The sequence below is a fragment of the Lissotriton helveticus genome, chromosome 6, assembly GCF_964261635.1.
Source record: "Lissotriton helveticus chromosome 6, aLisHel1.1, whole genome shotgun sequence".
Taxonomy (NCBI): domain Eukaryota; kingdom Metazoa; phylum Chordata; class Amphibia; order Caudata; family Salamandridae; genus Lissotriton; species Lissotriton helveticus.
The window spans coordinates 2,059,684,591-2,059,704,221 of NC_136067.1; the positions used below are offsets into that span (position 1 = coordinate 2,059,684,591).

The 19,631-nt window shown below is 39.8% G+C and overlaps 1 protein-coding gene across 1 annotated transcript in view; it reads right to left on the bottom strand.

Annotated features, from left to right (window-relative positions):
* The window catches only part of LOC144762987 (extracellular calcium-sensing receptor-like), a 148,262-nt gene that overhangs the window by 51,626 nt on the left and 77,005 nt on the right, over positions 1-19,631 (bottom strand). Inside the window, exon 6 of the mRNA XM_078648301.1 lies at positions 3,120-3,243. Coding sequence (XP_078504427.1) covers positions 3,120-3,243 — 124 coding nt within the window. The remainder of the gene's footprint in view (positions 1-3,119; positions 3,244-19,631) is intronic.

The following is a 19,631-nucleotide window of genomic DNA, read 5'->3' on the forward strand; positions in this document are numbered from 1 at the left end:
ACAAGAGTAGGGAAAATTTGAACTCAGGAGGGTTAACATTTACCAGTCTAATTCAAGTCAGTTCAACAGTAGGGAAAGTGTTGGATTGCAGAGGGGTAAAATTTACTATTAACACTCAAGTCAATGCAACAATAGTGAAAGTGTTGGATTTGGGAGGGCTTAAAATTCACTATTTCCATCCTAGACAGTGGAACATTATGGAAAATGTTGGATTGTGGAGCAGTAAAATGTACTAATCCCACTCTAGTCAGTGCAACAGTAGGGAAAGGGTTGGATTGTGGAGGGGTAAAATTGAGTATTCCCACTCCAGTCAGTGCAAGAGTAGGGAAAGTGTTGGGGTGAGGAGGGGTAAAATTTACTATTCCCACTACAGTCAGTGCAACATTAGAAACAAACTAAATAACAAAAAATTGAAATATGTAAATATAAAAAATCATTGTTTTACAGTGTTTAATACATATCATAAATAACTACAAATATTATTATAAAAAAATACAAAACTATGATCCTAATTACAATGTCGGGTCGACTTAAGTCCGACTGACACCGTCTCGGTCCTCGGCCTCTGGTCATCTGTCCCAACTGCCTAACTAGGATGCGACCGAAACACTGTTCGGTTGCATTTCTACATTTCCCCGATGGGAGTATGTATTATGGCCATAAAGCAGCCGTAATACATGCTCCCATAAAGAAATGGGAGATGCTGTTCATACCTGCACCCCGTGTCAGGCAGATCAAGGTGCCTGGCACGGGGTGCAAGGATCAACAGGATCCAAAGGAGGCCCTGCTGGAGACCTCCAAACATGCTGTCTAACATGGTTTCCATGTCGGACATGCCGCCATGGAGACCTGGCCAGAAACCGTGCATCGTATTCCCAAGGGTGGAAAGGCCCACCCTTTGGGGTCACGACCTGGTTCCAATCGCTCCGACTGGCTCCTTGAGTCCATCGTAAGCCAGCCAGAATGACCGGTCGGTTTAAATTCCAACCGGCTGATGATGATGATCATAAATTTTGGAAGCAACAATGGCGGTCAGAAAGCCTCCGACTGAAGGTTAGAAGCTTTCCGACCACCATCATAATAGGCCCCTATATTCTCCAAGTAATATTCACCACAAAATAAAATGTTATTTACTTTTAAAAATCACAACACAGTTAACACATACAGTAATGAATAACAATTATAAAACAATATTTACCCATTTTTAAATTCATCATTACCTAACTAAGGCCCCCATTAGGATGGCGGGCGGAGTATGCCCGCCCGCCATCCTCGTGGAAAATGGGACCGCCTGCGATCTGAGCAGCGGTCCTGCCATTCACATTATGATGCGCTCGCCACACTGGTGGGCGCATCATGCATTTTTAACATTGCGGCGGGCGGTGCTTTCACCAGCACCCGCCGCAATGTTAAAAATACATGTTTTGCATTTGCATGCACAAAGCGGCAGGCACCGCGTGGTGCCTGCCGCATTGTGCATGCAAATGCAGGGGGTACCGTGCACCCCCCACCTCCCCATCACCATGGGAGCCTGCAACGGGCCCCCAAAGTAAAGACCGCATGCATCTCCACGGCAGCCACGCCGCCATGGAAAAGCATAGGACCGCCCTCATTGTAATATGATTGGCGGTGTCTCGCAGACACCGCCACCATGTAAAAGCACTTTTTCCGCCGGTCGCAAAGTCGACCGGAGGAAATGCGGCGGCAGCTACCGCCGGTCCGGCGGGGGCAATCGCCCGCCATCCTATTGTGCCCCTAAATATCTTTCCTATATTTCTACAAAGTACACAACACATATCTAAAATTATTGCTTTAAATGATATTATTTACACATGTCACATAATTGACCATTTATTAAAATATTAATAGTAATTAACCATTATTAAATATTTATATTTAATTACCTCCCCACTCTTTATCAATATTTGCATAATTGTCAGAATTAATTGTCATTTAAACAATTATTAATAATTACCCATCAAAATTAATTATATTTGTTTCACTTTCCACCCTTTACTCCCACAAATGCCACAACTCACACCTAATATATAACGTACATAATATCCTAATATCATATTTTACATAATTATTTATTATTTCAATATTTATTATAAATTAAGATTATTAATTATTATAATTAATTCCCTACACACCTTTTACCCATACAAAAGCAACAATAGACCCCCAAATTATTGTATTACACAATTTACATAAGTAATTATCTATTCAATTGTTATTAATAATGAACAATTAATTATTAATTAATTAAAATTAGGTTACTTCCCACTCTATACCCATAAAAACACACAACCCACACCTGAAACCTAATTAAAATAACGTAATTATACAATTAACTATCAAATAAATGCAAAATATTATTAAAAAATTTAATTAATTTATTAATTATTCATAACAAATATACTTTCCACCCTGTACCTCTATAAACCCCACAACCCACTACAGTACTAAAAAAGATTCATTTTTTTCTGAAACTACTAACAATTAAATAACCTACTATAAAAACATTACTAACAATTACGCAAGCATTGTATAATATACTATTAAAATACATAATAAAATACATAACCATAATAAAAAAATAAATCTTCTTAACAATACTTTTATAAACTATATATATGATGTTGATATTCTTGTAAACTATATTAATGATTTTGATATTGTTAAAATTGATATTAGTTACCTTAAAATCGATGTTCTTGATAACAACATTGTTGCACATGATATTTCTGTCTGACGATATTTCAGACTAAATATTCCTGTCTGACGATATTTTATTTTTGATTTTTTGTCTGAACACAAAGCATATAGTGTTTTGAATGAATGCACTCTCTTACTCAAGATTAAAATGTAGTACCAATGGTATCAGTGCAATCAGTTATGAAGGATCAAATTGTGGTGTTAAGTGTGTGCATGATAAAGCCATACAAGTGATATTTTGTGCAGAACTTGGTCTGGTCTTTAGGTCTCCATTGCTTTTAAGATTGTATGCATGTGAAATTAATTTGCAATAGCTTATAAGTTCCTGGAGTGTGAAACTCCAGTGACTCTGTTCAGGTGAAGCCAAGCTTCCTTCATGCCATCTGCTCCATGCCACCCACCGCTCTCATTGGCGATTTCTCCTAAGGAACAAGGAAGACAGTCATAGCAGCACACTGGCTGCCCCTCGCGAGGTGCTTTTCGGTACCCAGGCTGGCAGTGTTCTGTGCAGATCGCGCGCGGGACCTGTATGCAAGGGGGACACAGAAAGCATAGTTAAACAGTATGAAGCGGCTGTATGGCAGGTGAAGTAGAACAAAGTGCACCTTTACGCATAGAGACACCATTATCTATTAGTAAAGTGTTCTTAGTACTTAATTTGAGCTGGTTGGTTCCAGAGCTAGGCACCAGCACTTAATTGTCAACACCGCCCCTCAAGACAGTCTGTCACAAGGTGGCACTGTCTGGCTCATTTGGAGATGACCACAAAAAAAGTGAATTAATAATTCAATATACATTAAAACTGACTATAACCTACCACAAAAAGCCATTCTTATAGCTTTGGGAGACTTAAATAGTCTGAATTGTCACACTTGTAGGAGGTTGATGGTTAGTAGTTGTGTTGTTACTATCATTGGCAGCATGGCAGGGGAAATGTGTGGTACAAGCTGTAGTGGCCTCCTGATTAGGGCCCTAGCGCATTTTATTTTTCCAAATTAGGCACTGTTATCTTCTAATACCAGTCTAGCCATTAATCCAGGATGCGGATAGAAGAATTTAACATCTCGTTAGCTGATTGGCCAAACCCAGCCACATAATCTGAATTCTGCAGACATGACATTTTATGTGCAAGTCCATAGGAGCATATTTGCAAGCCCCTTGCACCGCTGTTAGGTAATTTTTTGTGAATGTAATGCACATGTACATAAAAAGTATACCGGTACAAATTCATATAATCATAAAAATTCAATAAAATACATTGCTTGGGACAAAAGCATATAAATATTGAGAAAAACATTCAGTACGGTAAATTTCAACAACTTACACACAACTGTGTAAGACTTCAAAGTGCCTACTGCTTAAAAACAAGTGCCCTTTTATTTTTTAATCCTATAAAAACCCCTTCAGAAGTGCATAAGCAAACAAATCTAAGGTACAGATACAAGCTTTTTTCAGAACTTGTTAGAAACGTTATCTTCTGACTAATTAATGGAATAGAAACCCATGATATGCATAAATGAGAGCCTGACAAACAGATCTCATCCCTAGTTTAAGAAATGAGGGCCTTAATGATATATGACATACATTAAGCAGTTTTGGGCAGGCACACACGATATGCATTAAAGTTTCATGTGACCAGCTACGCTGTCTACATTCATTGGTTGGCCAGTGTTGTATCCAGTTAGGTGTGCCATCCTTAGTAGGGTACCCACCAAGAATTAATTTAAAAAATGTATCCCACATTTATGCTGGAAAATAAGTAGTCAAATAGGGCTAGATTAGCAAAGTCTGATTAGAATTAATCACTGAGCAAGCACATTTTTTTGCCGCTAAGGCTTCTTTATCCGCAATAAATGACAATGGAGCCTATTACGATGGCGGGCGCTCATAGTCCACCCACCACTGTAACGGAGCGTGGGACCGCCCGCCAAAGCTGCAGCAGTCCCGCCATACACATTAGGATGCGCCCACCACACTGGCGGGCACATTCAAGGCCTTTTACATTGCGGGTGGATTTAACGGCTGCAGACCCACCCGCAATGTGGAAGGTATGTGCACAGCATTGCAATGCACTAAATGGCAGGCACCACGTGGTGCCTGCCACGTAGTGCATTGCAATGAGGGGGGAACCATAGGTAGCCCCCATGTGCACCCCCCTCCCCCCAACACCATGGGGGCATGCAACAGGCTCCCAAAGGCGAGAACCGCATGCCTTTCCATGGCGGCAAATCCGTCATGGAAAGGCGATACACCACCTGCATGATAATATGGATGGTGGTGTCTTGCAGACACCACCACTATATCATGCCCTTTTTCTTCCCGGTCGACGAGTCGACTGGCGGAAAAGCGGCGGACGGTCTTTCTGTCCGCCGTGGACCCCCTAGCCATCCTAGTATGGCGTGGGGTTAATCAGGCAAGGCAAGGATGGCGGGTGGGTCGCTCCCGCCATGCCAGCGGTGGCTACTGCTGGCCCGGCAGGGGCGATCCGCCCACCATCCTAATGGGCCCCTTAGTCTTAATCTTTTTATTTAGGAACTGTTTAAAGATTAGCAATTCATAAAGATTAGCAATTTATAAGGCAGCTGATTAGTCCAGCGGAATGTCCCTACACTAAGAATTCTTCCTCCTGGTCAGTAAGCAAATCCTCTTCCGCTACTTCAACACTGATGGCCTAAAAAACCAAGGGGCAGATTTGCAACTTTACTTGCGTAACGCAAAAAAAACCTTGCGCCGCCATGGATGCGTTGCATTTACAAAGATTGACAGATGCATCACGAAACCTGTTGGCGCAAAGGTCACACATTGCTGGAGTCGTGTTGCAAGCACAACGCAACTCCTGCAATGTTCAGGAAGGCCTATACCTATTGTGCTGCATCACTCCTTATGGCGTCCTAAATCAGGTGTAAGGTTTTGACGCAGTGGCGTCGTAGAAGTGAAGCAGTGAAATGTTGTAGATTTCACTGCGTCACTTTTACAAGGCTTTATTGCGTCGGAAAGCCCACCCTGCATACACTATACCTGACACAGGTATAATGTGATGCAGGGCTTTACAACAAGATTCATCTCCCTAGATGCACCATGTTTTAAATGTGTCGGACCGTGGCACATTGTTTATGCTGCCGCTGCGTCACAAAAGTGACACAACTGCGGCACAAAAGTGTTGCAAGGGGCTTGTAAATCTGCCCCCACTTTTTAACTTCCTACAGAACAGCACTTCTGAAGGCTGTGTCCTAAGATTCAGTGGGAGCTATTCAATTCTGAGAAGCCTAACTGCAAGCCCAAACTCTGAAAAAATGCTAAAATGTAGGATCTCCAACCTCCAGTATAGAGTGGTTTATTTTGCACCAGCTGTTATTGCTAGTGAGTTAGGATCAGATTAAAAGTGCATACAGTAAAAAAATTACACTTGCGTCTCTGGAGGTCAAACTCCAAATGAATTTCGGGTTCACCAATTAACCTAGGAATTCCAAAGACCGATTTACAAGTTTTAATTACTACTAAATCCAATAATTTAGCTTCTTTTCCCCTGGTGATGGGCAAGCCATATGCAATAGTTGGCGGTAGTTTGGCTCCCAAGACTTTAAGAAGGTGTTCATACGATTGATCTCTCAGTGATTTACATAAAGATTTAAAAGCACAAATTAAAGATTATGTTTTTTGCCATTAAGACATTGAAATGGCTTGTAAACCAGACTTTATTGTCAAATAAAATGCCAAAATATTTATATGTATACACAACCTCGATTAGCCCACCTCTCGTTATCCAAGATCTAGTATTAAATTTCACTGGACCAATTTCCATAATTTTAGTTTTTCTTAAAATTCAGCTCCAAGCCATTAGCTAAAATGTAATCATCAAATGCAGCAAATAATCTTTGTAGACCTATCAGAGTTTGGCCCAACAAAATAGTGTCGTCAGCATATTGAATGTATTAGAGATGGACATTAGCAAGTTTAGCAAGGGTGAGTATTGACAGATTCAAAATGCTGCATCCAATCTGACATAAAAAGATTAAAAAGTCAGGGAGCAAGTACACAGCTTTATTTAAGATCATTACAAGTTTAGAGTTTCCTGGACAAGCTAAACCATCGTCCAACTTATTTTAAACCCAAGCGTTTGTATATAAGAGTATTGTAGCATCAAACTATTTTTGGGGATACCCTATCCCACAAGATTTTGCCATAATAATAATAGTACCATGTGTACGTTTTCTTTTTTTAAACAGCCTCTCTGCCAATAAAGTAGGGGTCAGTAAATTAGTAATTGTAAATTGGCCCTTATAAAAGGCCGACTAGGTAATTGGGATTATTCACTGTAATATTTTCCAATCTTCCAAATAATCCAGAAGCAAAACCATTTGCTTTTAAAAATTCGCTGTACAATTCTTACTTACCACAACTCTGGAACAATATTCAGTGCTCATACCTCATTGAACAAAGAAGTCAAAACCTCGGCCCACATGTCAAAGTTGGCACGTAATATAGCGATAGGGAGCCCATTTGGCCCAGGAGCCCTATTTGATCTAATCTGGCACAAAAGGTTAGCTATTTCTTTATTGCTTAAAAAATCCAAATATGGCATCAGATTTGGGCTGCTCCCTATCTCTGCAGGTGAATTACTACATTTCACATAATAGTGACTCAGGTCTGTGCAACTTGTGTTAGCAACACTGGGGTCGTATAGGTTAATAATAAACCTCACTGATACCTCCTACCTAATGTTGACACTATAGGCCCTGTTACCTCCTCTTTCCAATTCATTAATGACATCTCCAAATTATTTAACATAATAACATTTAATAACTGTGATATCACCTACCAGACTTCCTATCTATATGATCTTCTCAGTGACGTCTGTTTATCTTTGAGAGAATGATAAGATGGCCAGTATCGGTGGTTAAAAACTTCATTAAAGATATAATAAATGACTGGTTCAATTTAATTAACTTAAATGAATTCTACTTATTAGGGGTGGATTCCAGGGGATTCACTTTTGATGGATTGCATCTATAAAATTTCTACAACAGCGACAAAGTGACAAATTCCACTTGGTCAACATCATTTTCCCTCCTAACGAACCTAGGTCACTGTGATTGATCAAAGTTCAGCAAACTTCAGTATTTTTGTTTGCTTTTCCGAGTGCCACACCAGGCTTTTTAAATTATATGACGAATGAACAGTATGTTGTAGCTCATTGGCTTTATGATTATAGCTTATTGGCAGATACAAAGTTAAAATCTGAGGATCATAATAACCATTGACTCCTAAAATCACCTTGTATTCAACAATGTTTGGGCCCAGCTTATCTGATACGATAGTATCATTGAAAATTGAACCATGTTTTGACTGTTTAAAAGTTGGAATTTCCCTTGATTTACACAAAGGTGATTCATTTAGCAAATTAAGCCAAGCTGCTGCAGAGTATCACACATCATAGCAGGACAATTACTTGGCCATACTGGGGATGTAATGCAGCCGAATATATATTACAATCACCAGAGATGATTAAACAGGCCATTGGATAATGGAGTACTAACGATTTTACAATATCCCACACGGTAAACAACTGAGTCATCTTATTACTTTTCCTCATACTTAAATAGACATTCAGTATTATGATCATATAAAAAACAAACTGTAATAAAACATCTTGTATGCATGCTAACTACAAGTCGATTACTTCTGCCTTTACACTCAACTCTGTTGTAATATAAAATGAAAAAAAAACCTTTGCGCAGCCTTGATTATTAGTGTGCATTGTTGGGAGATTAGATTCATTAAAACCAAGCAATGGAGTATCTTGTTTTCTGTTTCCTGAAACATCAGAATTTCAAAATCTTTTAAAAAGGAAAGTGTATCAGGGTCGGCCAACAAATGAGCTAAACCTTGGACATTCCAAGAGCATATTCTGAATTGTTTATCATTTCAACTGGTGTTAAGCAAAGTTCAATGTCCACCAACAGAGGACACACTTGTAAGGGTTGCTGACAGCCACACCAATTTTCATATGACATTTTATTTTTAGATAACAATTCAAAGTCCTTTTCACGAATTTGTAACTAAAATGCCTGTGATGTTAACTGAGTTATTCATTATCCCATACGCACCTCCAAGTAATGGCAACAACTTTTTGCATTCTCTTTTGCAATTTTTGGGACTACTACTTTCAATATCGAGGGATATTTTGTGGCTATGAATTTCTTAATCTCAATACCCCACGCCACAAAATACAAAGTGGATTCAAAGAATTTTGTTTGGCATTCCATTGGTAGACCAGGTTGTAATAGTGGATTCACAGGCTAAATTTAAACAGATAAAAGGGCGGTATCATTAATGGATGATAATTCAGAAATTGTTGAGATACGTTTTAGAGTTGTACCCTGATTCAAACTATCGTGTATTCCCCTGGATTCATGTAAGGGATGGAAAACTAGTTTCAAGGCATTATAAGATTGATTTTCCTGCGTGACCCCTGCAGATATGGGATGGCTGGGTTCAATATCAGAGGACGATATATCTGAAGCCTTCTTAGCCTTATTCTGGGCCTTCCGCAACCTAATTCTAGCCCTTTTTGTTAAGGGAGGCTGACCTATGGAACCCTCACAAAGGGGGTAGAATTTAGGACTTGACTACCCTCAATATTAACATTTTCTATTAGAATGGGACTTTCATTGTTTTAATATTTCTAGCCACAAATCTCCCTATAACGTCCTGGTATTGACAGGTAGAACTTTGGAAGTGCATGAGAGAGCATAACACTGAGCTTTTTTGAACTTCGGGCTTTCACTAGCAACCCTCACCCCTGAGCCCATATGGGGTGGCATAGGTAACTCTGCCTCTGGTTGTGTGGCCAGTTCTTTTACTTTGTCAATAAGGGATCCTACCATAGTCAGAGGTTCTAAAACATTATCTAAAATATGTGAACAAATACATTTAATTAGTTGGCTGATAACATCAGATTGGGCTCTTATCACCAAGTTAGTTAGATTATGTAGTGTATAATATCCCAGCCACATACACAGCTAAAGTATTCAATAACTCCACCTGGATATCAAGCTTATTGGAGTGGACGTTTAACAATGTTGTTATTGCATCCATTCTCTACAACAGATTTCCCCATATTCTGATATCCAGTGAATTTTGATGTTTGGGAGAACTTACTTCCAATGCCGTAGGCACATCATATTTATCCAGGAATGAGAGATCTTCCGAGTTTAATGTATTATCTATTTGATCAGCCACCATAAGCTACTTACCTGACCCACTAGGATTCATTTTTTTAGGAGTTAGAGTTGGTTGTGAATCAGATTATTGACCAATCTAATGAGATACAGGGCTAAATGGATCCATACCATTGTTATCAATTCATTTTTCAATTGATGGCTGGTTAATAGACTCTCCTAAACTCAGATTTCGATGGTGGCTGTCACAGTCCTCTAAATTCTGAGTAGGCATTGGTGGCTAAGATAAACTTTGATTTAATTGGATGTCATTCAAACATATCACAGAAATATCACAGTCACTAAGAACACTGTGCTGGGTTACCCCAACCTGGGATACATCTTCCACCTTTGAAGGACAAGATGTTGTACAAGAATCACTGATTGACTTGGCAATGCTTTTGAGGAGAATACAAAAGAAGCACAGAGCTAAGGGTTCAAATGTACTTTGACCTTAACTACTTTTAAATGTGACCCTCCTCTCTTTAAATGGAGCATCAATTTTTAAACAGGAATTATCATCATTGGGATGCAACAGACAAATCACCCATCACAGCGCCCTGGGATAACACACAATCACGCGCTACCATCATTTTCACTGATGGACATGAAGAATGACTGTAGGATGCCATTTTTTATAATACACAACACAATTTAAATACTTGTAAATGAACAGTACAAATATATCAAAATATATCATCAGTTATGAAATTCCGTAGGAAGTACATTTTGCTTTTTCATTCTGAAGTCTACTGGGAACAAAGATTTTAATAGATCCAAAACCAGTGGTAACCTGCCTTTGCTTCTCCCCTAAACATGGCAACACTGGTGTATCCACAATTGGTATATTTTATTTACTTATAAGTCCCTTTTAAAGTGGTATACAATATATCAGGGGCCTGTAAATTAAATACTACTAGTGGGCCTACAGCACTGATTGTGCCACCCATACAAGTAGGCTAACATTGAGAAGTCCTTAATACACTTTAATCTATAATTTCTGATTAGAAGGGAGTAGTTGTCTCATGCTGTATGCCTTTGGAATGGTAAGGATAACTCCTCTTTAATGGTAAAGCTGGATGTAACATTCCTATTTTAGAAATGCTATTTTTAGAAAGTGGTAATTTCTCTGCTCTTACACCATTGTATACTTGTAACATGTCTCCAATATATATCTATGGTGGGTGACAGCTTCACTTTGTGCTTTCACTCTAGAAAGCCACAAACACAGGAAAGCTAAGTGTTTTCTGAGTACCCATCTACATTCTGATGGCTCTTCCTGGGCAGGACGGGAGGGAGAAGCTGAGACTTATAGCTGAATAGTCAGTGTCCTGTCCTCGCACAAGGGACTGATTACCCCCCTACTAATAGTCTGGAGGCCGGCTGGAAAGAAAGGACCTCTGTGCACTTCAAAGTCGCCCCTCCAAACCAGACACTGCTGGACATGAGAAGAACTCTGCCAGGAAGTAGGACTGCTCTGCTGCTACAAGGGCTGCCACTCTGCTGGACTATTTCTCTAAGGAACTGCTTTTCTGTTTTGATGTGCTGCCCTGCTACCCTCTGCCCTGCTGAGGAAAGGACTGGACCCAACCCACTTGAACCCAGACTGTCTCCAAGGGCATGCTGGCTTGCCCCCTATTCTGAAGTCTCAGAAATATCAAATAATTTTTGTGACCCTGCAACAGCCACTGAACTCTGCCATCTGTGAGTTCTGCCCTGCCAAATGGTGCCAATCCAGATCTTAGCCCAGGGAATTTAGTTTTTCTGTGCTGCAATATTTGATGATAATGCAACGCCGCCGTTGCACCAATCGGAAATGGCACATTTGACCTGGTGATGACTCATTGACCATCTTCAGTGCTGCTCAAGGAAGATGGGGTAAAAAGCAGGGGAATGATTCGGTTTAGGACAAATCAGAGGCTGGAATCCTGATACATGTGAAAAAAACAAAGTACCTCTGACACCATAAATCAAGAATTCACTTTTTCCCAAAAGATTTTTAATTATCCCTGGGTTATATTCATTTATATTGCATTACTCTTTTTTCATTTGTTTTACAAAACCTTAAATCCTATCATGAGACCAACTAGAACATGACCCACTTGCCTTCTTTTCTATACATCAAAAACAGAAAAACATTTGCAAATTGTGCTCAACAATTATATACAGTGCAATCAGTAAAAATTAAACATACAGTGCATTTTTCAATAAAGGATATATATATAACAAACATGCTGTTGCCTGACAATGAATCTAAAATGCATGTAACATCCTAAAAGTTACATCAGAATGGAATAAAATGGAGACTGGTTCTACTTTCCTGTCCTCAACATAAATTACTCTTTAATCCAAAGGAGAGGTCAAAGATGGTAATCAGAACTCAATGATAGAGCCCTATTTCATGGGTTCTATTGTGTCCGATTTTGGGACCTGGCTTATACTTGGTTTTGTATAGAGCCTCTCTACGGATAGAACCAATGCGTTTCGACCTTCTAAATGGCGCATGTTTATGGGAACGCCTTCATCAGGTGAATTAAAAACATGAAATGGAAAACTGTCGTGATTATCAGTGTCATGTGTACTGTTTTGCAGTTGTGGATCTATTGTGAAGTGGGAACAAACACATACCATGTATGTATCTTGGAGAACGAAGCAGTTGAATTCCTCTGTCTTTATTCGCATCAATGTGGCATGTGCTGAAAAAAGCAAATGACTGTGTATTAACTTAACAGGGAGGATCCTGTTCTTAGCTTTATGAGTGGCTAACGTTCAAGGAAGATGGATCGCATACGAATCCCGCGGATTGGCGATGATGCATCGCCTTCCTGCTTCTCGCAAACTATAGGTCAGCCTTCCTTAACTTAACTGCCTATCGAAGTTGTTTTGCAGGTTGGGTTGTTTCCAATCTGTGTATTGTAAACTGAATATTGAGTTTGATGGACTATCTCTTTTTGGGTTCTGTTGTTGGGACGTGGAGTGATGTAGTTGTTTTGCAAACACACAAAAGGTGATGGGAGGGTCCCTGCAGTAAGTCTAACCACTGGCAATAGCTTGGGGTAGCACTCCAACCCATCATTATTTTGCTGTCCATGCCACCTCAGTTTGGACCCAGCCATATGCAACCAGTCTTAAACCTGCTCATCGTGGGAACAGTCCAGCTCGACCCGCCAAGCCATGTCCTTCCTGAACCGGAACAGATGTAACCCAGGAATGGTTTAGCCGAATTAAGGGCTCATCAGCCAGGTACAGCTTGGTTCCAGCCAGTTACCCATGCACTTAGGTTGCTCCATGAAACACACAAAAGGTGATGGGAGGCTGCTTCTAAGAAGTCTACCCACTTGCATGTTTCCTAAGGGGATTATATAGAAGTTGAATAACAGAGGGGATAGGATGGACCCTTGAGGGACCTCATAGTGTTGTGTGTGAGGGGCTGATGTGAAAGGTCGTACCAACACTAGCTCACAGTCACAGCTGAGAGGCCAGAAATTAAATGGCCATTAACTGTAATCCCTTCTCACCTTTCACATATGGTATGCCAAAAAAGTATTTGATGTGTGAAAAGTTTGCATGATTGTGCAGGACCATGAGTCATGTTGTTCGTAAGCCAATACTTTCACGACCTTCCTGATTCTTGATACATAAGTGGTTGTCACTACATAAACCTACCAACCATTCAGCAGAAATGTCTAAGCAGGTAATCTCCAGATTCCAGAATGGCATAGTGCTTTGTCCATTGGGCTGGGGCAGGCTTATCACAAGTCAGATACAATTTACATTTGACTGGCATTGGCCCGGTCAACAGTCCTTCTAGGGACACTGGTGTGTTGTGAAATATTGCCCGGTGAGATAATTTATCTGCTTTGGAAGCATGAGCCAGATAGTTTGTTAGGTTAATGTGCCAGCTGCAGAAGGCAGAAAATATCTTACTAATAGTTGTGTGAATATAAAAAGACCCAATATAGCCTGCAATGTCACTAAGGGCTGCTACAACAGACTATCAATCTTTAAAAATTGGTTTAATATCTATATATTCCTGCCATGATCACCACACTGAGGATTCATCTCCTTGAACCAAATATTGTTGAAACCATAATCAGGGCATCTGAGGTTGAAAAGATTTGTATTAGAATTGAACTTTCTAGACATTACTTCACAACATCCACTAATATTTTCAGATTTGTATATATTGTAATCTAAGATCTGTGCATTATGTATCTGATTCATTAAATATATTGACTCATTTGAATTTCTGCTCAATCTTTATCAAATGTATGGTCATATTGAAAGAACACTTCTTGTAAAAGTAAAAGTACATTTATTACAGTGTTTTCCTTCAACTGTCCAGTTGTTTCTCCATTCCAATAAAAATATTCTTAAACAGAATTCTTACACTATGTTCTACTATCAAAGTGGCATTACTATTTGCCCAGAATTCAACGTATCTTTCTTATATATAACAAAAGTATAATATTGTACAATGTTCATATGTGTAATGTAACGGAATTACCATAACATATTCCTTCAACCTTCTTTCTCATTGAGAATATGTTTTTTTTTATGTCTTCACCAATTGTAGTAGCATAAACATTGGCAAATTGAACTCTAGCACTGCTGACATAAGCATCCCCTTCTTTCACACTGTGATCATGAACAAGTCTTCTCACTATCCATTTCTCTCCACCTTCTAATAACACACTGTTTCCCCAGCACCAGGGTACCCTCCCAGGTCATAGTGCATTCTACAAATCTGCATAACATAACATAGCCTAGAAAAGCATAGCATAATATAACATGACATACCATACTTATTTTTTCAGCAGCAAATTTAGGCTCCCTTTCTCACATTAATGCCCAATTTCACATATTCTCTATCTCTAACACCAAATTGGCACATCTTTCTCTTGAGTTTATTGTTATGCCCTTGCTCATACATTCAGTCGAAACTTGTTACTCGACCAGACACTGGTCATAAAGCACACAAAATACAAAATTCATAACAAATAGCAATAATACAAAAATATCCACTCAAGAAAAGATTTTAAAAATCTAAAATCACAAAGGCAAAGGTTCTACGTTTTAAGCAAAAAAAAGATTTTACGTCGCATAGTATTTCCTAAGTTTCAAAGCAGTAACTGAGTACTACTTAACACATTTCTGGGGAGGCCAAGGATTGTAAATATCCTAATCCCTCTTTCATGAAATAAAATGCCTATGCAAAGGAATTAGGTGTAGAAATCGAGCCCTTATTGAGAGATACAATGTGTAAAACATCATAAAGTGCACAGTCATTGAATAGCGGCAGCATCACATGGACACTTTGAACATAAGGCAACCCAAGAACCAGCCAGGGGAAAGGCAACTAAATGATTAATTACATTTAATCTTAGCCTTGTCACATGAAATCTGAGCTGGGGGTTACCAAACCAGGTAAAATAAGATTCTGTTCCATGGCGTTAAAAATGTGCATATAATCAATAGTTGGGCCCTACCTTTTATTGACTTTCCTATTCGGGTCTCGTCTCTATACGAGGCAAAAATCTTTTTAACCCTTCCTTTTGTCTGGGGACCTATGCCTTCTGGAGAATTGAAAAGAAAACTGAGACCTAGGTTTCGAGAAACTTTTTTAATATAAGCAAGCCATAGGATAACAATCATGTTATCAAGATTTAAATAGTCCTTCGGAACCGCTCTATAAAAGTCGACCCGGGGGGGTGCTCCATAATTTAATTCATAATAATAAAGGGGCTATACCAATAAAATCATCCCAAAAAAAACATCCCTAAATCTGCATGTGTAATAGAACTTGGGGTAGATTTGGGTAGTGCTAAAAGTCTACAAAAAAACTTGTTTTCTAATATCTGTAACTTTCCTGGAACTGTATAACCCCACACTCCTGCCACATAACAGGCAAGAGGTAGGCACTTACTTTTGTACAAGTGGATCATCTCCCTCATTGGTTTGTGCCCCATTTTTTTGCAAACCTCAAAAGAGTATCAACGGCTACCCCATATTTTGCGATCTCTGACTAATTAATCTTTCCCAAATCTCATTAGTGTCGATTCAGAGGCCTAGAAAATTAAAAGAAGATACCTTTTCTATTGGTATTCCTCCAATATTAAAACACTTAGGGGTAGGAAGCCTTATGTGGTCTCTGGGCTTTACAGACACAGCACTATGCAGTTGTACTGGTTATAAATGGAGTTTTGTTCATTCAGTTTTGTTTTGAATTTCACCAATATTGATGTTTGAAGAAATAGAGATTCCTCTGTATTTGCAGTATCTGAGCTACAGTGCTGCAGTGCTTAAAGGAGCTCCAACATTATGGAAATGGGCCTGTATGCAATCACTTAGGGTCTAATTACGAGTCTGGCGGTCCGAAGACCGCCAGACTCATGGTGGTGCCACGGTGGTGGTCTTATGACCGTCACACTATGACCCTAGTAGTCGTGCCAGCATGTGACTGCCTACTCAGCCAGGGAACTGCCGTGACCTGGCGGCTGCATGGCGGTCAAGAGGCACCTATATGCTTGGCAGGATGCTGTGGTCCCACCAAGCATATTGTGACTTTCATCTCCACCTTTGATTTCATGGAGGGCTTTACTCCATGAAAACAGTGGCCGAGATAAAAGAAAGGGGGGCCTGCAGGGCCCTTGTGTGCCTCACGCCTTGTGGATGCACAGAGGAGGGCACAACATGTGCCCCCCTGTGTGCTTTCAGCCAATGCCGTGCTGGAACTTTTTTAGTGTTCGCATTGCGGAGGCTATTTTAAAGGCACCACCATTGGAACGCCAATGAAATTACCTGCTAACGACAAAAAAATGAATTTTTTTGCAGGAGGTTCTCATGCAGGTTTGGCAGTGCGGCAGTGGTGCAGTCCTGCCACCGCACCATCAAACTCGTAATCAGACTTAAAGTCTTTGCATGTCTGGGGCCACGGGTCATTTTAATTGTTTTTTTGATAATTTACCTTAAGATTCAATTTACTCATAAAATCGTTATATCTATTTAAAGATTTTGTAGGCCATTTGCAGTTAACCCCAAGAGAACCGCATCATCTGCGTATAAAAGAATCAGGACTACACGAGAGCCAATACGCAGGATGTCTTTGCTACAGGCCCCTAAAGAAAGGGGTCTAATAAAAAATAAAAACAAAAGTGGAGCCAGGATGCATCCTTGCCTCATTCCTCTGCTCAACCTATTTAGGTTTTGTAGAAGTCCCCTAGAAGTGTATGATGCACTTTAATAGTTGTGCCCCAGTGCATACGCTTAACAAGGTCCAACAAGGAAGAATCCACGCCAGCCTGTCCCATTAAAACCCACAATTTCTTCCTGTCAACTTTATCAAAGCCATAGGAGACGTCCATAAATGCCATGTGAAGGGCATACTTCCTCCAGATAAGGTTTAAATTAAGGGCCCGCTCTACCGACCCTAAAGTAGGGTTAAAACCATATTGAAAAGGTGAAAAAAGGAATGGATCTCTGCCCAATCCTCCCTGAATTTATCCAGTATGATCAGCACAAGAATCTTGGCTGTACTATGTATTAGTGAGATTTGGCAGTAGCAAGTAGGCAAATTCCGAAAACCCTTTTTAAAATTTTTAATAATTATGGTCTCACTTTAGTACTCAATTAAATTGCCTTTAACTGCTGCCCTCAAGATATTCCTTAAAAGAGGGGTCCACAAGTCAAGGTTGTATTTAAAAATATCAAGTGGAACCTCATCAGGGCCTGCAGCCTTACCACTCGCTGCGGTCTGGACGGCTGCAACAACAGAGAGAACACTTATAAAATCAGCTAACCAGTCCTCCTTTTTTTGCGGGGGATCAGGCCTCATAACCTTATCATGGGCGACCTTGTCTTGGTCTAGCTTAAAAACTGTAGAGAAATGATTAAACCAGCCCTATATCTGTGAAAAAAGGAAGGGTAACAACCTCCCACAATAATATGGTGTTTCTTAAACTAGCTGCTTTTCTGAGTCCTCCTAGGTCCGGGTTCTGATCTTGTATCTCCCCTTTTCTAGGGTTAGCCTATAGTTTTTCCTGCCTGCCCTAGGTCCTCTAAATTTCGCAGAACTTTATTAGTAGTTTGTTTTAGGATTTTGAGAGCTTCTGTACATTTAGGACTAAACCAAGAAGTAGGAGGGCGCTCTTTCAATGGCTTGGTTGTATCCAGCTCAGACGTCACAAATTTACTAATTTTAGTAAAACCTTCCAAAAGCCTAACGAGAGCCATGTCCAATGAGAGACAGCAAATTATGTCATTAAAAACCTTACTAGTCAGATTACTAAAAAAACTTGTCCTGATGTATATTCCCCTAATTTATTCAACCCCCTTTATTTGCTGAATAATTGGCAGGAGTCTTATTAGTTTCTGGTATTTCTATTGAAAAGCTGAACTCAAAACGTAAAGAAATAGTGTTATGATCACTAAATAGAAGCGGGCACACCTCATACTGCAAAAGTTGATCTGCAAGGTCATCTGTTAAGACCACAAAGTCTAGGGTGCTCCCCCTGCCTCTACCAGTAAATTTAGGATGACATAGATTTCCCTGAGGGCAGTAATCCGAGGCAAAAATCAGATTACGAGTTACAAAGAGCTGATTTAGGGATTCACCATAGGCTGAATGTTTAAAACTATTTGTAGCATTCCCCTGGAGGTTTGAAAATTCACAGATGCAGTTCCTACTATAAGGACATGTGGTATTATTAAAACCCCCTGACTATAAGATTGTACTATCACTATACCATTGTCTATCCAGAGAGTCAGACAATAGCCTCCCTAATTCTTTTACAATCTCCACTGGTTGTGTAGTAAAATACTAAAAATACAAATGTTCTACTATCACATTTTACAGGTGTTTTATTTGTAGTTTCAGAATTTGATAGCACAGTCTTGATGCAAAGATATTCACAGTAAAATTTTTAATGCCACATGAAACAAAAATAGGCAAACCCTCTTTTCCCCTCTCAGTAGACGATGGGATAACTTGGGAATGGTATGATTTATATGCATTGATAGTGATGGGATCTTCAGTCCATGTTTACTGACCGCAAACAGTGTCATAGTTTTGGATTTATGCCAGCCAATCTTCATTGTTCAATGTATCCTGTAGCTGGGTCTGGTGGCTCAGTGGACTAATGCCTCCACTGCAGGGGCCTGTGTTCGTCCTCATGGTCAAAGGTTCAAATCCTGGCGGGTCCACTCACCCTTTCATCCATTTGACCTCAATAAAATGAGTACCGCTGGGTAACAAGAAACATCTGCTATTCAGTGCCAAGATACCTCCAGGTGAACGTGCGCTTTACAAATACCCAGGTTATGTTATGTTATCCTGAAACCCTGCAATGTTCCATGAAAGGTACTGGGAACCTCGCTCACACTCAACATCCATTACTTTCTTTATTTGTAGTACACTTGGATGGAGCTAAAAAGGACGTTGTAATAGCAAACTCCCGTTGGTTGAATACCTCTAATTGACTACTCTCGTTTGGGAGTCAATTATTTTCAGGAGCCCCGGTACAGGTTCAAATTGGTTGCGATGGGCAAAGTTCACAATGGAGGAAATATTTTGTGGGAATCTATTCATTCGGTTACACTGAATGTTGAGAGGATAACCATATGGAGGTGGATAAAAGTACCCTAATGAGCGAGCCCTTATTTTGATGAGATTTGGATTAACAACATTCAAACTGG